General features: G+C 36.2%; 1 protein-coding gene and 1 long non-coding RNA gene across 2 annotated transcripts in view; one reads left to right on the top strand and one right to left on the bottom strand.

Annotated features, from left to right (window-relative positions):
• LOC146472441 (uncharacterized) overlaps nt 1-16,147 on the top strand; it is a 113,776-nt gene that overhangs the window by 48,095 nt on the left and 49,534 nt on the right. The gene's annotated exons all lie outside the window — the stretch shown is intronic.
• LOC146472442 (alpha-catulin-like) overlaps nt 1-16,147 on the bottom strand; it is a 30,984-nt gene that overhangs the window by 4,509 nt on the left and 10,328 nt on the right. The window contains exons 7-13 of the mRNA XM_085119785.1: nt 15,870-15,950; nt 15,324-15,482; nt 14,042-14,134; nt 12,494-12,644; nt 3,107-3,168; nt 1,996-2,076; nt 1,411-1,559 (exon numbers count right to left, since the gene is read on the bottom strand). Of these exons, the coding sequence (XP_084975911.1) occupies nt 1,411-1,559; nt 1,996-2,076; nt 3,107-3,168; nt 12,494-12,644; nt 14,042-14,134; nt 15,324-15,482; nt 15,870-15,950 (776 nt within the window). The remainder of the gene's footprint in view (nt 1-1,410; nt 1,560-1,995; nt 2,077-3,106; nt 3,169-12,493; nt 12,645-14,041; nt 14,135-15,323; nt 15,483-15,869; nt 15,951-16,147) is intronic.

Raw genomic sequence — 16,147 nt, 5'->3', positions numbered from 1 at the left:
CTGGTCAAACCCAGGGGATTTTACCTTTTTTGATATGAGGAGATACATATATCTATACAACCTTTACAGCAGATCCGTACTGAATGCCATATTAATGCCTGTGTTTGGCAAAATTGTTATTTTTCCTGGCCAGTTTTTGACATCGTTTTGAAAACGTTTTGACCACTTCTATTTTGAGTGGCCAATCAAATGCAAACAACTGTTGGAAGGGGTAATAGGGTGTGAGAAGGGAAGGGGGTTGGTATCTGGACACCAGGCAAGTCCCAATGCAGGCAGATATACATCTCTCTCTCTCACGCACACACACACACACACACGTTCTAAGCTGCCATGTTCCTTTATTGAACTACAGTACCCACAATGCCTTAGGGTTGGAGTTGCAGAGCCAACCCACTTAAAATCACTACAGGGGGTGAGGGTTGACCTGCTATATAAAAGTCAACATCCTTTATTACAAAATCATGCCAGTATTGAGCTTATCACGTATTTGATTATATCTGTATAGATACTTGCACGCTATAAATTTTTAAATTATTATTATTATTATTATTATTATTATTATTATTATTATTATTATTATTATTATTATTGTCATGAGAGACTAGTTTTTGATCATGTTTGTTTGTTTATGTATTGCGCATGTGCATGAGTAGTTTCCCAGACCTCATGGTTAGTTCAATGGAAGTCCGAGTTGGAACAAAGATGTACACTTAGGACCTGTCTAATTAAGTGATAGGTCTATTGTTCCTGTTTAACTGAGTGTTCATGTGTAGCATCAACTTGACTATTATTATTATTATTATTATTATTATTATTATTATTATTATTATTATTATTATTATTATTGTTATTATTATTGTGGGAGAGGAGTGCAAGAGATATCATGACAGGCTGGCAGAGCTAGTCGCAGCAAAGAAAGGAGAGAACTATGCCACCACTGTCTCTTGGATACGTTGTAACGTATCCTTTGCCATCCTTAGGTCGGCTTTGCTCTGTCTTAGAGGGTCAAGAACAGTTAGAAGAGCAAATAGAAGCAATGTTCGAGAAGCGGACTTTGAATTAGAAAGATGCCTCACCAAAATCTAGGTCCTATGATTTTTATACATACTTTTTCTTGTTACTTTTTTTTTATGATATAGTTTGATGAAGTTTTTTCTTAGGTAATTTGATGAGATTTTTTCCCCTTTTCTTAAAACAAAATTGTGTTTAAAAATAGTCTTTTTTATCGAAAAGAATTGTAAATAAGTTTTGATAGCTACTTTTAACCTGTAAATAGCATTTTACTTGGAATATTTTAATAAAAATTATTATTTTTTTTTTTAATTATATTATTATTATTATTATTATTATTATTATTATTATTATTATTATTATGATCATCTGATTGTAACAGTACACATCAGGACCTACCTTGTAAAGAGATACATTTCACTGACCATCTCGGACATTTCTCTTGCTCTCACCACAATCTCATTGTCCGTGTCTTCAAAGTAATGCAGTTCAAGTTGCGAAGTCATCAGGTTTACGTTTGTTATGAGCTTGCCAAGCTTTTCTTGTTCCTGTGTTTGGTTAGACACAACCATCTTTGTTATCTTGCTTGCTCCAAGGGAAAAACATGGAATCTTATTGGGGAACTGGCCATAACAAGTTTGATGAGGACCCACCATGTAGGTGGTAGGGGGTTATCAAAGACACCAACTATGTCATGAATTTTACCAACAATTTTATTGGCTTTAAATCGGACTTGACCCAGAAATAGTCAGCTAGCAAGAGTCAGCATTGCTAGATAAACAAGAAAAGTGAGGTTTGCATCTCATTGTCATTTTTTTACTGCTGGATAGAGGGGTGGCTATGCAATAAAGATACCATCATTTGATGTTGAGGAAGGAGGGGGGGGGACAGGCAGAGTTGACCCCCTATTTTGTGGTTTGGTGGGTCCTCCTCAAGTATAAGTTTTGACCAGTTTCATAACTAATAATGCAAACAAAGCCTTACCTTGGAATCTACCACTGCTTTCTCAGGTTCTTCATTGTCTTCTAAAGAATTACAACTACTCCGTCTACTGGAGGATTTTTGCTGCCAAGCAAAGACGACATCATCATGTCAGGAAATGGAACATGGAACTGCATAAATGTTAAGACCTTGGCAAAAGAATGTTGAGGCATCAAGGCTGCTACCTAACGGGAGCCCACTAGGCTGGGCCCGAACAAGAATATGCTCTGGTCTCCTAAATTTTTGCAGCAGTACCTAGCAATTTACTTGCTGGGCTCCTAACTTCTCCACTTTTGGCCTTGTGGGCTTCTTGAAATAATTCTTAGGCAACAGTCTTGGGCATACAATACAAGGTCAACAAATTTCAATTTCAAGGTCATTGAAATCAAGTTGTAAGAAAAGTTAGCCTACGATTGCAGACGTATTTCTGGCTGTCACTTAGCCGGAAATACATCTGCATTCGCAGGCTAAAGAAAAGTAGACCAGTCTTCATTACTTTTATTAATGCTGCAACTTGTAACACGTTTTCTGCAACTTGAAATATAATACAATGCTCATATCAGCCTAGTGTGACAGTGCCTCAAAAAATAAGGGGTATAGAATGCTCCTTGAAAAATGATGGGTCTCGGTAAATTTTCGGGGAGTCTCAAAATCTCAGCGTTTTAAACTAGAGTCTCGGAATCTCAAACTCATAAAAAATAAAGCAGGTCTTGGAATCTTGTATTTTGGATTTTGAACTCCGGAGTCTCGCAAACCAATTTGTCAAGTCTGAATGACCGTCATAAAACAACAATAGAACCAAGAAATAGTGAAAAGTGGCTCAACAATAGAACCAAGAAATAGTGAAAAGTGGCTCAACATGTAGGCTTGAATAAATTCTGTTTGTAAGTTGCCCTGTTATGCCTAAAAAAGAGCAAGGTTGATTTTTCATTCATTGTCTTGGTCTGGGATTTGAAATGAGAGTCTCGGCGAGTTTCGAATTTTACCGTTCTATAGCCCTAAAATAACATGATGGGAGAGGTAAGGATCTTAGCTTGAGAGTCCAACAAATAATCCTTAAGACCATCTCACCAATGATGCCTTTACTCAATATAAGTGCCAAGTCCAAACTTACCAAGAGTTGATCCACACGAGATTCACTTGCCTTCCGCACCGGCTCATCTTCTGTCTCATTGCCTGAGGTGAACACAACTTTGCTAGTAAGTTGGCGATAACATTGAACTCATTCATTTGTGCATTTTTCCATATTTTTTATTTATTAAAATATTCATCTTTTTGTGTATAAATATAGCTTGTTTGTTTTGGAGGAGAGGGGGGAACCAGGCGTACCAGGAGAAAAACCTCGCGGAGCAAGGCCAAGAACCAACAAAAAACTTGACCCACAAATGACGCTGAATCCGGGAATTGAACCCAGCCCACACTGGTGGGAGGCGAGTGTTCTCACCACTGTGCCGTCCATCCCTCCTCCCCCCCCCCCCCCCCCATCCACCACGGACAATGAATTATTTGAAAGTTTTGTTAACAAGCTGCATTCTGGTAATAAAAACTAAGGCACGTATATTGTTGAGATAGACAATCAAGAATTACATCAAATTCTGAAACATGTTGTTTATTGAGACAAACGTATTCACAATAATTGATTATTAAAAGCTTCGTCAGCAGTCAACTCACCAACTAGATCTAATTAAAATCATAAAGCATTTTAAGAAATAAAAATTCATTATCTCTATCAATAATAAACTGATCCTCCATTGACAACTGAGGACACGTTTTTGGGGAGATATTCGGGATACTCCAAAATCAGAAGCCATCATAGCTATTTTGGATAATTCTTGTTACTGGGCAACAGATATAACAGATTTTTCAGTGTATTTCTTTTTCAGAATACACAGAATAATAATTATCAAAAAAAAAAAAATTAAGTTCCCCCCAAAAATGCACCGCTAAAGTAAAATTCATGGCATTAATAATATTATTATTACTATTTGTAGCTAAAAAAATTAGTCACTTACAATATTACTATAACAATTGTTACTAGAAAAATTATATAATAATTAAATGGTTCAAAATTGCAAGAAGTATTTTTAACACTAGAGAAGAGAGAATTACCCTTCATCACCAGCAGTCAAATATGGGGTGATGCAACAGGAAATCTTGTACTTTGACATATTTGCATGAAAGACGTACAGCAATACTGTTCCATGTTGTCTTCTCTTAGACAAAATACAAATGGCGAGAGATACTTCATAAAAGCTTAATATAAGCTCTATACATACACTAACAAAGCATGATTTTTGAAAAAAATATCAGTGTGACATGCACCTCCACAAGTTAAAACAAAATCAAAATACAAATAAAAAATAGTGGAGAATAACACCATGTGTATACAGTCAACTCCCTTTCTTGCGGACACCCTCGGGACCACAAGTTAGTGTCCTTAATAGAGAGAGTCCGTGATAGCGGGAATTTATTTCAGTCAAACGTCTGTAATTATTTTTGCCGGGAATTTAAGCTGCTGTCCGTATTATCAAGGTGTCCGTAATAGCGAGGTGTCCGCAAGGCGAGGGTTGACTGTATTGTGTCGCAAAAGTAAACAATGTACTATATAATCCAATCTCGCAAAGGGGAATTCGAATTAGTGGACATGCACCTCTCTATAAGAGAAAGACATACTTCCATACTTTTTGGTACATTTTCACCAATTGTCCACGCTAGAGCAATTGCAAATGCTGGTGAAAACAGAGACTTTCAAGAATGGTTTCACAAGCAGACTTTTGAAAAGCATCATATTGAAACGTGATGTAAATAGTGTCACAAAACATCAGTTCAAGTCCAAATTTGAACATCTGCAACCCAGTCAATTTTCCCATTTTCAAGTGTCTACTCTGGGTAGGTGAAAAATGATATCAAAAGGCTAGTGCAATCAAAAATATTTTGCTGATTTGGCGAGATGAAAACACATAAATTACTGTTGACAGTGCCTTAGAAAAAGCTGACTCATGAACTACTGTAGCCCATAATTATGTTGTTTGCATTTCTGCGGCATACAAGAGAATAGAAAACTTCTGAAAGTAACAATGCAGAAAAAGGACATTAAATTAAAAGTAATAACTCTACAGTTTCTCAAAATAATTATTCATCACAATTTCTATATTTTCCACATCAAAAATAATGACAACTGCTTAAAAATATCAAAACCTATTGAAATCTTCGGCGATGCAAAAATATGATAATATAGACTTCGATTAAAAAAAATTATATTCAAACAAAATAAGTATTTTCTCTGTCAATAGCTATAACACTGGTTTGTTATTAATATCGAATTACAACAATCAAAGCCTAAGGGTTATTGTGATGCCAGGCATGTCCCGACTCCAAACTGTCAAAGAGTTGCATATACAGCATTGTAAGCACTCCTCTTGTGCCGTGAACTAGGACTTCCTGCAATCAAAGCAATACAATTTTATTAACAACGTTGACAAATGAGCGGCAGCTTTTGTATCTGTAATAACCTACCCAGAACTTTGTCACCAGGGGGCGGGGAATAGTAATATGTACTCCTAATCACTTCATGCAGGGTATCCTGTGATAGACTACAATCCTATCCCCAACAAAGTGTATTAATACTCCTAGTTGCTTCAAGCTACAGAAAAACCAGATTAAGTATTGGCCATATCATGGATAACACTTTACAGTTGTGGGTGGAGATGTGATGGAGCAGTGTTTAGCATGTTCGAACGTCAAGTCTGAGGTTCTGAGGGTCTGTTTTTCAAGGCCTAGCCTCTGCCATTGTATTGTTTCCTGTGACAAAAAACTTTGTTTTACATTGCCTCTCTTCAACCAAGGCGTAATCCTACAATGGACTAAAATCCCATCCTGGGAGAGAGTAGCAATACTATACAATAGTTGCTTCATACTACAGAAACCAACCAGAGTTAATTGCCAACCATGTAGGCAACTTGAAGACCAATTCAGGACCAATAAGACCTAGTCTAAGTCTTGAGGATAGGATTACATAGCAGTCTACAAATTCCACACATCACTTTTATGTCCACTAAGTATTCAACCTGCCAATTGCAAAAAGCACCTGCCAACTCAATCATCAGTGCCTCATAACTGCCTACAACCCATCGGCTCCAGTTTTCATAGCATAAGTGACTGGGATCATTGTTCTTTCAGAGACCACAAGCTTTACTATTCCCACCCTGGGCAGAATGCTAGCCCCTCCCAGGGCATCCCTCAGCATTTTGATATTTTCCTCACAATCTGCTGTGAACCATTCTAAATGCACTTGTGTTTTACATTGCACTGTTATTTTAAGCTTTCCACCTGTGCATACACCTTGGTCAAAAAAGGCATTGAGGACACTACAGCACTGATTTATTGGAATATTGTCCAAGAGAAGAACAAGACATTTAAAGAATTAGAGTGGAGTTAGGTTGCAAGTATGAATCCATAGACCTTGGGAGCACGCTTTGACAGCAGAAACCAATTGTGTTAAAGTAGAGGCATTTCCTGATCTAACTGGGGTGGGTGAGGTTCAGCCCCGGTCAACCCCCCTCCCCACCCACCCCTCCAAGCTGTTTCTGTCGCAAAAATGAACACTTCATCTACAAAGATATATAACAACCTATTTGCTTGGAACTGAAGGGCTGCTAAACCATATTGGTTATCATGTAATGGTTTGAGTTAAAAGACAGCTTCTTAAAACACGGGGGATTGGCAGGTCTCCATTTTGTCATCTAACAAGTTGTTAAGAGGAGGCTCTTGGTACCATCCATTTTGAGCTGAAATTTTATTAAAATGCAGTTTTGTTCAGACTGGAGAAGAAAAATTTCAGAGCAAGGACAAGAACCAACAACAAACTCAAACCACATATGACCCTGAGTACAGGATTCAAACCTGGAACAAAATTTGCATAGCTGTGTAAGATAGTTACACAAATTATATCACAGAAAACACAGAAAAGAGTGCTATGAGTGTTTGAGGTTTAAGTTCATGTTAATTAAAACTGTTTGTTATTACTTGTTTAGCTGTTAGTTACAGATTATTAACAGTTAAGTTGAAAAAGAGATGTTAAGTGAATCTCAGTTATTTCTTTAAGGCATTCCTTTCAGTGCGAAGATTAAGTTAAGTGACATTACAGTATTTATAAAGAAATCACTTGGCATTGTTTAAAACAGTGTAACATTAATTTCTTTATAATTATTATGGTGCACATCAAGGGAGAAGAATGCCCTTTAAAATATACAAAATAATCATTAGTTGTTAACTCATTAATTGATGTGCTTGTAAGTGGTTATCCTGGCCATAAAATCACGCAAATCTGCCAGAAGACCTGTCTTTGAGGATAACAGTACGGACACTCGAACCGTTAACAGTAAAGGCTTTTCTTTGCCTTTATTTTTTTCAAATGCTGTCCAATCAGAAACACCCTTGAAAACAATGAATCCGACCTTTTTTTAACAACGAATCAGAAAAAAGATGCAAAGTTCTTAGCAAGTGATAATTTGCTTTAGTCTGTTTATATTGCAGAGAGAGAAAAAGTCCAAAAAAACCTTAGCCGTTCACGGTTAGAGTGTAAACATTGGTCACAGTTTGTTTTCCATTTGAAAGTTTCATTATGAAGTTATGTACAGCCAGTTTTTCGCAAGCACTGGCTAGACTTTGGCTAAAATTTGGTAAAAGGTTTCAAGATTGAACTACTGAAAATAATAAATATTGACTACTATGCCACAGTATGAAAAAAAAAGGGTTTTATTAAAACCTTTCAAATGAAAACAAAATAAGCCAACAATGGCCTTTGTGAACACAAACAAACAAGACATGGACCATCAGAAAAAAAGTGCAAATGCCATTTGTCTACCCACAGAGCTCTTGAGGCTCGTTCAAAGGTGTCCTCGCGTTCCAGCTCAGATTGGAATTTGGAAATGTTGGTTTTTGTGAAGGGAGGATGACCAGAGAACCTGGAGAAAAACCCTCAGAGCAGGGATGAGAACCAACAACAAACTCAACCCACATATGACTTCAACACTGTAGGAATCAAACCAGGGCCACATCATTGGGAGGTGAGTGCTCTCACCACTGCACTATCTCTGCCCCCCATAAGAAAACAAAATACAGGAGAAGACTATGTTTCAGGGAGGTACAAAAATGACAAAAATCTGAACAAAATAGAAAACAAAAACCTAAACTTTGACATAGGCCCTTCATGCACCAGCTTTTCATTATTGCTTTGGCCATAATGTTGGAAGGGTACGAGTAGAATACAAAGAAAGTCAAAAAGGACTCACCGTATCTCCTCCTGCAAGCACCCACCTCTAGTAAGCGCCCTACCTCCATGGCGCACCTCCATGGCCGTACAACCAGGAGGCAAATACAATTTTGTAGAATGGCGGCACGTTAAAAAACACTAAAATTATGGCAGTGTTACAATAGGCAAGCCTTCATGCAACTTGTCTCACTCTAGCTCCCCAGTTCAAAATTAATTGTATTTAGAACATTTCCAACATTTCTTTTTTGCCAAAAACATCAAAGGAAGTACAGTGTATGACTTTGGGATTTCCAAACTTTAACCCTTTCACTCCCAATATTAACATGTACATGTATATTCTCCTCACTGTCCTCCATATATTTCTTTTGCTTTAAGTTGGGAGAATTTGTCTAAAAATCAGGGCATTTCATTTTTGGTGATTTTTTCCTTTATTCTCCTGACTTAAATGTTTTATTACACCCATTTTGAAATCACTGGTGATCCTTGCAATCTGATTGGTTCTCAACAGTGCGATTTATTTACGAATCGCACCATTTTCCCTCTAAATCGCATCCTTTTTTTAGCCCTTGAAAATGAATGTGAAATAATAACAACCAATCAAATTTCATGGCTTACCTGCTATAGCTAATCAGATTGCAGAAAAATAAAGGGCAAAAAAAGTCATTTTGGGGGAAATTTTGCAATTTCTGTTACCAAAATTTTCCCTTTTTCCAAAAATTTATTAATATTGACAAAAAAAAAACAGTATGATTTCAAAATAGGTGTAAGAAAGTGGTCATTGAACTTGGTGTCGTGCAATTTTGGTTTGAAATCACGCGCATGATTTCAGACCAAATTGCACTCCACTCAGTTCGATTACCATTATTAATCAAACAGTGGCATTGTAAGGAGAAATTAGATGTTGGTCACCACTGGGGCTTAAAGGGTTGAATAGTGCCACTCTATACCGAACAAACAACTGTCTTCATGCAGTAACTAGCTGTAAGTGACAAATTTTATTGCAAGACCAAGATGGGAAAACATCATAAACAAGTTGTTAACAAATGACCATTATAATAATATATTACAACTGTTTTAAAGCAACAAAAATGGTGAATGAACTTGTTCTAATGGGACAAGAATGTTATTAAATTACTGACTGAGATAAACTGGAAGAGATTCATTTTGTAACTAAGGGAAAATTCTGCCATAAAATTCTTCATCTTTAATTAACTTACATATCTTTAATTAACTTACTTATCATTTATCGCATACAGACAGTTGTTTTTCTTATAGAGCGCAGCACTACTGAAAGTAACAAATGTAAAGAATGTCAAAGTTTCTGCTACTTTTGGTAACAATATCCATGGGAGATTAGTGCACCCAGGTAAGTAAGTAATAACTGGATATACAGCAGTGTATGTTATTTCCTGGAAAAAGTCAGTTGAGATTGACAAAAGCAGCCAGGCCATGTCAATAGACCCTTCTCCACAATGGCGGCAACAGATTTGAACAAGTTAAAATTGAACTGAATGAAAAATTGAAACCAGCACTGGAAAGAGCACCTTTACTTTAGTAACCTTGCAAAGTTTCAGCATATTGGGTGTTATATCAGCTTGGGAAATGTAAGATGAAATTTGAAAAATTTACAGACGTTTGTATAACTGGGTATGCGTCATACCCCCAGTCATACTTGTAAATGTCTGTAAATTTTTTCATTTTTCAACTTACATTTTCTCAGCTGATATTACACCTGATAAGCTGAAACTTTGAAGGGTTACTAAAGTAAAAGTGCTCTTTCTAGTGCTGGTATACATTTTTAATTTTAACTCATTTGAATTTTCGGCCACCATGTTGGAGAAGGGTCAATTTGTCCCTTGCCCAGCCCTTAATGAAACCCCTGAATATTACAAAAAAATTATAATTGCAGTTATGGAAAAAGGTAAATGTGGGAGTTATCAATTGCACAGTTTGATATACTACACAGTTATTGTTTTTTTTTTGTTTTTTTTTTTCATATTTGCAGAAGTTACAACTGGTTATTTTGTTGTGAGACATGTTGCACAAACTATTGCCTTGTGTAACAACAGGCTTAAATCTTGTCTGCAAGCAAGAAAAATTGACTGCCTTTGTTCAATGCCTATTCTTTCATCACGTCCACTCATCGGTACCAAAACAGTGTGCCTAGAGGCGGGCGCCTACTGAAGGTTTTACGGTGACACTGAAGAATCTTCCAGCTGTTGATCCATGCAGTTGTAAAATGAAGACTTTTCTGGACTACAATAATGCAGCAATAAAATCATCCCAAACCGAGAAGAAAATGTCCGGCACGCTTAGAATACTCTTGACTCTTGTTGTAAAAAGTGATTTGAAAAGACAACTTGAACGAATTCCGGGACACGAACTGTAAACAAAACAGGTCAGCCATTCTTCCCCAGAGTGAAAATTCAAGTTCACCATTGCAAAACTGACTTCATTAATAGTTTTAACGTCCACTCTTCTTCTGGAGAATTTACTTCAAAGTGAACTTCAGTTTTGATTTGGTTCATACACCAGGAAGATGTAATGACGTCAAAATTATTTTGACGTCATATATTTCTGATGATTTGCATAATCACCCAAAGGTCCTTGCAAAAGGGTGGAAGGGGGAATTTTTAGCAACTTTTACTTTGCAAATCAGGAGGCTTGAGTCATTTTTATAGTTTAATTATACCCTTCTGGTTCCCTCAATCATCATTATCATACAATTTACTTATCTCACACACTTCAAATTAACTTCAGGCAATTCAAGGAAAATTGTGTTGATTTCATAACTAGTGTTTATTTTTATTTTTATTTTTATTTGTTTAGACAAAGCCAGGTTTCTATTTATTTATTTATTTTTTCTGTCAAAGCCATCAATACTAGTTATCCACTCAAACCAGTTAAACTGAAAAGACCATCTGGACACCTTACCTAAGTTTAAGTAGAAGAGTTATAAATTTCTGATTTTTATCTTCACTTTTCCTTTAGGTGCCTGAGAAATTATATCCAATAATTAATAACGCATTATGAAGCTTGAGCATAATTTCTATTAATGATATCCTATTCTTTATCACATTTGATCACAAAAGCGAATAAATCTCACTCACAAATGCTTGTCAAAATTCAGGAAACTGGGTAAAATTAGACTTAACTTCAGATCTAAAAATTGAAATGCTCATTACATAAACAGTGTGGTTATACCAGTAGAAAAATTAATGTCCTTAAGTGATTTTTTTAAAGATATAAACTGGTATCTAGGACTAGAAAATAGCAAATTGCTTTGCATCATACAAATTGCTTACTGCACTGATTTCCAAACTTTGTTATGTCTCCTACAAAAGTTAGATGATACTAAAAGCTTCTCTACAAAAATTTTATATTTTCCAAAATGTATTTAATATTTAGTTTTTTCAGGTATTTACATTAGAATTTACATTAGATATTTAAGAATCCAAAATGGTGAAGTTTAAACAGAGGTTTCCATTCGAAAAGACCACCCTGTTAATCAATGAAATTAAAATTATTAGTAAAAAAATTTTATTTTTATTAATTATGAAAACAAAATCAGTAATTAATTAATTAATATTAATAAATTATTTTTAAGCATCACAAGTAAAGCAAAACAATTTTAGAATGAATGCTTAACCTTTCAGGCATTAAAAACAAAAATTATTCTTTTTAATTTTAAGAAAAACAGGACACTCCTGAGTTTTACAGGTGTGTTTCGGCAGTTGCCTCTGCCACCTTCATTTGGAAAAATTATTCTGTATTCAGTAACAATCTAATCTTGTCAAATTTTTGAACCACTCAATTATCATTGACTGCAATCATGCATGGAAAGACAAAATACTGTGTGCTCAGATATGAAAAAAATATTTATAAGTGAAATTTTTAACTTAAAATGCCTTGCATATGTAAGATTAAATTTGAATAAAAATATTGGTTTCTGAGGAGCAACAAAAACTAAAATTCATGATTTGGCACCAAGGTGGGATTTAAGCTGAGAACACAATGGTAGGAGTCAAGTGTTGCCCTTACTGTGCCAACTTTAACCTTACCAACACTTTTAATTCATTCTGATTTTGCTTTGAATCAACCAATCACAGACAAAAAGAAGTTTTGGGAAGCCTGTGCCAATTTCTCCACAGAGATTTCACTTTATTATCCCTGAATAAAGTCAATCTCACTTTTGGGATTGCAACACAATAATATTATCAGACTTACTTTTACTGGGATCTCCTCCAGCAGTGATGAGTCTCAGAACTTTACCAAGTTCATCTACCTGTGCTTCCCAAACATCAACAAAGACTTCCATGTTCTCTTGTGCTATCTTACTAACTGGATGGGCTGATAGTGTCCTGGCAGCATGGATAACCTGTAAAAGAAAATTTATAGAACTCACTACATTAACCTGTGCACTATTCTTGTATAGTGCTGTGCATTGCACCTTTTCAATTTCACAGAGGTTAATTTCTTATTCAAGTCGATATCTTTCTTAAAATGACTGATTTTTAAAAATAAACAAGATGCCCCTCTAATGGCATTACACGGAATGCTTATGTAGCCCCAATTATTCGCCGGTGTATGTTTCGCAGATATTTAAAAACTATCTTCCCTTGGCAATTGAAGTAATTGTCTAAATGGTTTTATTCAGATATATTGCGTGATACTTATCGTTGTGTTACTAGGAATCATACCAGAAATAACTATGCAATAACATCATGACCCCGCTGAACTGGTCTGGCCTCCTCTAGCTCTAATCCTTTGCGTTGATTATACGATCTGTTTTTAAAGCGGAGTTTCATTGCTGTGAACTCTCCCAATTTCCACCGTTTCAACTGTCGAGTACTACCTAGAAGTTATTATTTCGATTTACTGCTTGAAAAAGGTTTGTTTTCTCTCTAAAAACGGCAGATCAGAGTCTTAAATTCAGACATGTGGCCGTCATTGAACAAAAACAACTTTTTGAAATGATGACTTGCTTTGACGTCACACAGGTAGAGATAAGTGGGTCCCCTCTCTCGTGATATACGCGCCGATAATAGATTTTGATTGGGCTGTTTTTGTTCAAGACAATCAGAACAATAAATCCCATCTGGGAGAGGGTAGAATTTAATCAAGGTTTAATGAATAAATCAAATAATGATTTGACGTCACACAGGAAGGGATGAGTGGGTCCCCTCTCTCGTGATATGTGCCGAATAATAGATTATGATTGGCCTGCTTTTGTTGAAGACAATCAGAACAATACGTCCCCACTAGGGGAGGACATATTTTAATGCATAAATTAATTTGTTGATTTGTGACTACGACGAAGAAAAAAAAAAGATACCCGACCGAAACCTAGACACGTCATGCCCTGCGGGTATTCCGTGTAATAAAGCGCTGAGTGCATAACCAACTTATGTCGAATTTTGCATCAATTTTTTGCTTCGCTCAGAAGTACCTACAACTGTATTTATTTAGTAAATTTTTGCATGTGGTTTTCATTTTTAATCAAAGAATGTTGTGCTGTTTTTTCCCGCTCCAAAGCATCTGTTCTTCCCCTCCTTCTTTCTTGCTTAGAAGAAAAGTATAAACCCAAACTGGAATTTTGTAGGGGGAGGGGGGGGGGGGGTACAAAACAAAAAACCTTCCATGGGGGGAGTATGGATATTTTCTGGAACTGCACGTTACATGTGATCTCCTGAATCCTCCCTAACTCTCCTTTTGCTTGCCCTGGGTTATGTTAGCATGCAAACAACAGTCAAATTGATTAAAATTTTGACCAACCTGTGGACAAAGTGTATCAATATTTTCTTCAACTTTTTTTGCAGTGATTGCAATTGGTTGATTGGACGCCATGTTTCTTGTTACTCTTGATACCTGTGCGTCAACACAAAAATCAATCAATCAATCGTGTTTGCGGCAAACGGAAGAAATGACCATGTAACCATGTTTACCCTTTATTTATTGCTCACTGTTTTCAGTTTCTCTGTAAAATTGAGTAATTTTGTTTTAGCAAAGAAGGCCATTATCTTTTAATTATTTTGTACTATTCTCATCTGTTAACTTATTTTTTCCACAAAACAAGAAGTAACATGAATCACATTAATTTTCTGTTTGCCATAAACATGATTCTAAAGCTCTCTATTAACAATAACTTAATTATAGTGAAATATTTCACAGAGAAAGTACAGCCGAACCTCTATTAAGCGGCCACCCTGGGGACTTTGAAAACTGGCCGCTTAATAGAGGTTGGCCGTTGAATCGAGGTATCGAATACAGCACTTTACTGACAAAATAATAATTCGGGACTTTGGAAAGTGGCCGCTTAATGGAGGGTGGCTGCTTAATAGAGGTCCGACTATATATGTCTTGTGTGGCACTACATATTATGACAAGAAATCAAACCCTAAAGTATGTATGCCACATGTACTAAACAATACAGTACCAGACAGAAGAAACCTAACAGGGAATGCGTACTGGAATGCTTAGGGAACACAAAGAGTAATGCTAAGGGAACACAAGACAGAGCGCTTTAAGAATGCGCTCAGTGCAGCATTCTCTGTTAGGTTTCTTCTGTCTGGTACTGTACTTTCTTGTGGTGCCATCATTTTATTAATGCAGTTAAATGAATATTTTTAAAATTAATAAAATCAAGTTAACAACCACAAGCTTAGTGGTCCTGTCCAGTCAGTGCTCTAGGTAATGAATACAGGCTTGATAGCATATCATTCATACATTGGCACTCTAGTGCTAACTCTCTTGGGCACTGGTCTGAACAGGATTTTAGCAGTTCCCGTACTTTTTCCATGCCTCCCTGTGACACACTAAACAAAATGGTGGGTGCTAAATGAACAAACAAGAAAGCGCAATAATATTGCTCCTTGGGTACCAAGATGTGTCAACAATGTCCTTTTCGTTGCCCTGATACAGGGCCCTGGCATGTGCACCTAGTGTGAACAAGGTCTTACAATGTAGTACAAAAACTTAAATCTGGAAACTACTATGAAGAACATTTAACTTCAGCTGAACTGTCCATTTGTACAACTTCCTTGTATTGAAAACTCACTTCCTGTAGTCGCTTGGCATCTTGAGTGAATGTGTTTGCTAGATTCTCGAGTTGGCCCGTGCTCCCAGATGCTGCAGCGTTTCTTAGAGCAGGTAAAGATTTCTTGTGTCCTAAATGTGAAAATGTCTCGAAGACTTGGTCTGTAGCTACTTGGTGAACCTTTCAGGGGAAAAAACACCAAATTACTGCTTATATACCCGTAAAAGTTTTTTTACTGTTTAAAAGTTGTGTTATCAAGAAAAAGCCTCAACTCTAGGCATGCACCACAAAAAGTAGCTGAACTTAAGTCTTGTTCTCTTGATTTGCTTTAATTTGTGATTATTGAATAATTTTCCTCTTTGTTTTCTGCCCAGCACCCTAGTGTTTTACAATAATTTATTTGCACTAGCCAACATAGCTAGTGAAAACACAAAATCTACCAGCCGAAACTGAATCTTTACCAGTCTGTGGATAGCTGGCTAGTGTTAGTCTTGAGCTCTGAGAGCTGTCTTTTCAGAGACTTCCTGAGAACCATGATACATGGTAACTAAGAAAATAATACTGTACCTCATGTCTGAGATCTTTTGATGTTTTGCAAATCCTCTGTAAAGCGATATCTAATGTGTCAATGCTTGACGTGTCTTCATTCTGAAATAAAACAAATTATATTAAGTTAGTCCTTCAAGTTGCAACATTTTAAAAATATTTTTGTGGTTTATTGTTTTTTCTTGTGGTTTGACTTCCCTCTGATTGGTCACGGAACAACATACATTCCAGAAATGATTCTTAGCGTTCACGGCTTTCTTAGTTTGACAGTAATTAATTAATTCATTCATTCATTCATT

This window comes from Pavona decussata, unplaced genomic scaffold, assembly GCF_977016875.1.
Source record: "Pavona decussata unplaced genomic scaffold, jaPavDecu1.1 SCAFFOLD_100, whole genome shotgun sequence".
NCBI classification, from domain to species: domain Eukaryota; kingdom Metazoa; phylum Cnidaria; class Anthozoa; order Scleractinia; family Agariciidae; genus Pavona; species Pavona decussata.
Note: the sequence above shows the minus strand (reverse complement) of the source record. Positions and strands in the feature narration are given on the sequence as shown.